Raw genomic sequence first — 4,059 nt, 5'->3', positions numbered from 1 at the left:
TTGGATTTAATAAGAGTTCATACCAAGAAAGAATTTGTAGGCACACTTTTTGTAACTCCTCTGCCACCGAAAAAACCACGACCAAGAGGGCTATATGGAACTATTCCAATGCCAAGTTCTCTGCATTTCCATATGCAATACACTAAATGAATTGTAAGAGGACAAAGTATAACCGCATGTAAAATATCAAGATAAGACGAATCAATGTAACTCCAGAAGCTCAGCTGCGCAAAACATCATCCATGTTTCAGTAGCATGCAAAATTTTGTATGCCTTATAATGTTGTGCCAACTGATGAAGTAATTGCGCCAACGAGTTTGATGCAATGAAGGAATCCCGTGTACAAGATCTTCTGGTCTCAGTATGTGTTTGATTGTTAGAAGTTTTTGTTTTTTCCTTTATATTGCTCAGCTTACTATTTGTGTTATAAAGAAAAAACTATATTGCCATTTGCCAGCTTAGTGCTCTTCAGTACAGAAGAATGGATTTCAATGAGTTCTGTGCAGCATCGATGTGTGTAGAATTTCCTCCTATCTCAATTTTTGTATTTGGTGCTCTGATGCCTGCTACCATCGTTTCGGCGCCTCTCTTTTTCCTTTTAAATTTATTCTAACTTCATATCAAAAAGAGAAGAATGACAGTGATTATTTTAGATTATTTTCTTCTTGATGATTGCCTGAACTCAAGCAGGTGCACCCAACATTTGGTTTGATCGCTCATACTAAGATCAAGTTGGGTGCACGATTTTAAAACTGGGCAGCCCAACATTGGAAGCTAGAAACTGTATGACAGCATGGCTGGCTCTACTGTCGGAAATGAAGTGAAATTTGTTTGTGAGGTTGGAGTATCTGAACACAATTGCAAGTCTCGAATTCTCTGAATATAGTGTATCCATGGATTGATCATGTTGGTTTATAGGTTTTTCTAGATGGTGAGATTGATTTCCTTGTTCCTCTTTATTATTTCGATGTTGACTGTGAGTGCCACCATGTGACATATTAGAAGGTTTTGTTTTAGTATTTGCACCTTTTACATTCTTAAATTCTGTGTTTGAGACTTGGGTGGCTTGTGGAGACAAGTACTTGGTGTAAGAATTCGAAGACAATTTTTTCTTGCTGTTTTGGAGAGGCTGCTGCTGCTGCCTCACCCTGTACTCTGAAGGACTATGGAATTTCATGTGAAAGATTGTCTGATTTGTTGGAGCCATACATAGGCTTCTCAGAAGATAACCAGGTACCAAATCTAGATGTTGTGGAAAGCCCCATATCAAATCTGGAAATCGTATATGATGGTCTTCTATGGGCATGAAGTAGCTGACCTTACAAGATGATATAATGCTCCAGTCGGCATCATATTACATTGATAAGGTGAGTCCAAACTGATCAAACTTGCCGTTTCACCTTGGCTTTGACGTCGTTCTTTCCAAAAATTTGAGTGCGCAAGCATGCGCGGAGCACACACAGAATTGGATGCAGCTAATAAGTCCACGAAGGCTTTGATTTCTTTTTCCATGAGTGGAAATCTCTTCCCTTCCATTTTTTTGACGACTTAACATTTCAGCTTTTTTTGTGGGAACGCAGGCTCTGGGTTCCACTAGAGGGAAGAAAAAAAGAGAGTAAATAACCCCTCCATTGACAGTAATGTCCCATGGACCTTTATTGCATGTGTTCGCTCTCCACTAATTGCGTGTATGTGTATTTGATGAAAGGTCTTGCAGTTGGAGTTTCAAATGTCGCTGATATGCAGTTGGAGTTTCAAATGTGTATTTGATATGCATATACTTTGAAGTTTGAACATGTAGACTGATATGCATATGAAGTTTGAAGATGATATAGTTGTATGATGATCCATGTTCTAAATGCCTTAAAAATCAGAATGATCCATGTAAAATTTGATCTTCTCTTTTATTAGCCCTTTATTTAGTATAAATTTATCATTTAACCAAATATTGATTCTTTTTTATGCATACCAGGTAACAATATGCCCCGAGGGAGACGATTTAGAGATGTGGAGTTCCAGCATTCTCAGGTGGGATCTACTTCTGATCAGTCCCAGCAGTCATGTGAGCACCAGCAGCACGAGTCAGAATCTCAGCGCGAGTCTCCTGCTGATTGTCCGGAGGATGAGCTCCGGATTTAGGGTAATTCGATTTAAAGTTATGTTCATATTTGTCTTCAACTTTTTAAGACATTTTATTTAATTTGAATAGATGGATAAGGGACAGTGAGGACGAGACGGGGACCCACTCAAGCAAAGGATGTGTGGAAGCTTCCTCCGGGTGAGAAGATCATCATCCGATGCAACGAATTGGGGCAGCCCATCAATAGAGCTGGAAGTTTACTATCAAGCTTTTTAGGATCGGTTGCACGCAAGGGTCAGCTGTGTCCACTCAACTATACGAAGTGGAATGACATGCTTCCTTCGTATAAGGTTGAGCTTCTTAGACTTATACAGGTAATGAATTGAATTTATTCTTTTTAATTCGACACCTTCTGTATATTAATTTGCTTAGTATCATAATTTTATTTTAGATGTTTAATATTATTATTTGAAATATTTGAATCTTGTTGTAGGGTAAGTTTGTACTCCCTCCAGAGAGCCATGATTGGGTGCTAAAGTCCCTCAATCACAAATGGAAAGAATATAAAGCAAAATTGAAGATGGACTTCAAGCGCGAGGGTATGACAGAGGAGGAGGTTGCTCGTGTGACTCCTCCTGATGTATACCCTCAGCAGTGGAGGGAGCTTGTTCATTACTGGTTTTCTGAAAGAGGACATGTCACGTATATTGTTTCAATATCTTCTATTATCTTTATTATTAATATAGATTGCAAATATATACATTGAATCATATTATACTGTGTGCTTTTATTTTGGCAGACATATTCTAATATTGGTAGAGCTGCACGAGCATCTCAAGCAGTTCCTCATACTTCAGGCTCGAAGAGTTATGCGAGACGTAGAAATGAATTCGTAAGTTCTTTTGAAACTATTTGGAACTCTACTAACATATAGCACGTATCATGATATATAGTTTGCCCATATACTTTCCGTATGTGTCGATAGTAGAGCATGGAAGGGAGCCTGGTGAGGTAGAGTTTTATAAGATGACCCACACTCACCGAGATGGCAGCTTTGTCCGGGACGAGTCGAGAGATATAGTTGTATGTATTCATTTTTTATTTTATCATAATTTTTTAATTAATTTTACTTCTTTTAAATTATTAATGTGACTGTTTGTTTTTTTGAGAGAGATATAGGAAAGAGCTACAAATCTTATTTCAGAGCGCGTCGGGGAGTCATCATCATCCGACGCGGCCAGTCGCGTCGAGGCTCAGGTCTGTGCCGAATTGATGGGCCCAGAATGTTATGGTCGCGTGAGGGGTTACGGTATCGGAGTTACCCCCACTCAGCTGTCTGCAGTGAGCCGATATACCCAAGATGCCAGATAAGGTACTAGCACTGTAGAGGTTTGTAGTTTGAAGACAGAGATGGCACAGATAAAGCGGTCATATGAGACAAGGATAGAGGAGATGAGGCAGAGTCATATGACTGATATGGCGGAGTTGAAGCAGAGCCAAGAGTTGAAGATACAATCTTTGCAGGATCAGCTTGACCATATTTCATCTTTTTTGCAGAGATTTGCTCCTCCGGTACATAACTAAATATATTTGAATATTTTATATAATTATAATGTATTCTTGTATTAGCGTGATGACTTTCGTATTTTTAGTTTCTAAAGTATTTTTTTTCTTGTAGGTTGCTGATACTTTATCTACTCGTAGAGATGATGCCGTCGACTCTTGATACATCGTAGATTGTGTACTTAGGAATTTGAGATGGATGTTTTTAGAATGTTTTTGAAGTACAATGTAATTAAATATAATAATATTGAGATTTTGAATGAAAAGTTCTTGTCTGTGTTGTGTATTTTGTTATCTATGTGATTTAGTGTATGTGTTTTGCTAGAAATTAATGTATACAGAGAATTAAAAATTGCATTTACAAATTTTTTTTTAAAAAAAAATGCCATGGCCGACGCTACTTAGCGTCGGAAATA

The 4,059-nt window shown here is 38.1% G+C and overlaps 1 protein-coding gene across 1 annotated transcript; it reads left to right on the top strand.

Annotated features, from left to right (window-relative positions):
• Positions 1–2,229: 2,229 nt before the first annotated feature.
• Positions 2,230–3,704, top strand: LOC149768574 (uncharacterized). Its single transcript, XM_089930547.1, has 3 exons — positions 2,230–2,454; positions 2,574–2,782; positions 2,880–3,704. Exons 1-3 carry the CDS (start codon positions 2,413–2,415, stop codon positions 2,974–2,976), a joined length of 348 nt encoding a protein of 115 aa, XP_089786673.1. The 5' UTR covers positions 2,230–2,412; the 3' UTR covers positions 2,977–3,704.
• Positions 3,705–4,059: the final 355 nt, after the last annotated feature.

Source organism: Phoenix dactylifera, chromosome 1 (assembly GCF_051530095.1).
Source record: "Phoenix dactylifera cultivar Ajwa chromosome 1, Ajwa_hap1_PhDact_Kaust_v1.1, whole genome shotgun sequence".
NCBI classification, from domain to species: domain Eukaryota; kingdom Viridiplantae; phylum Streptophyta; class Magnoliopsida; order Arecales; family Arecaceae; genus Phoenix; species Phoenix dactylifera.
This window is presented reverse-complemented; position numbering and strand designations above follow the sequence as displayed.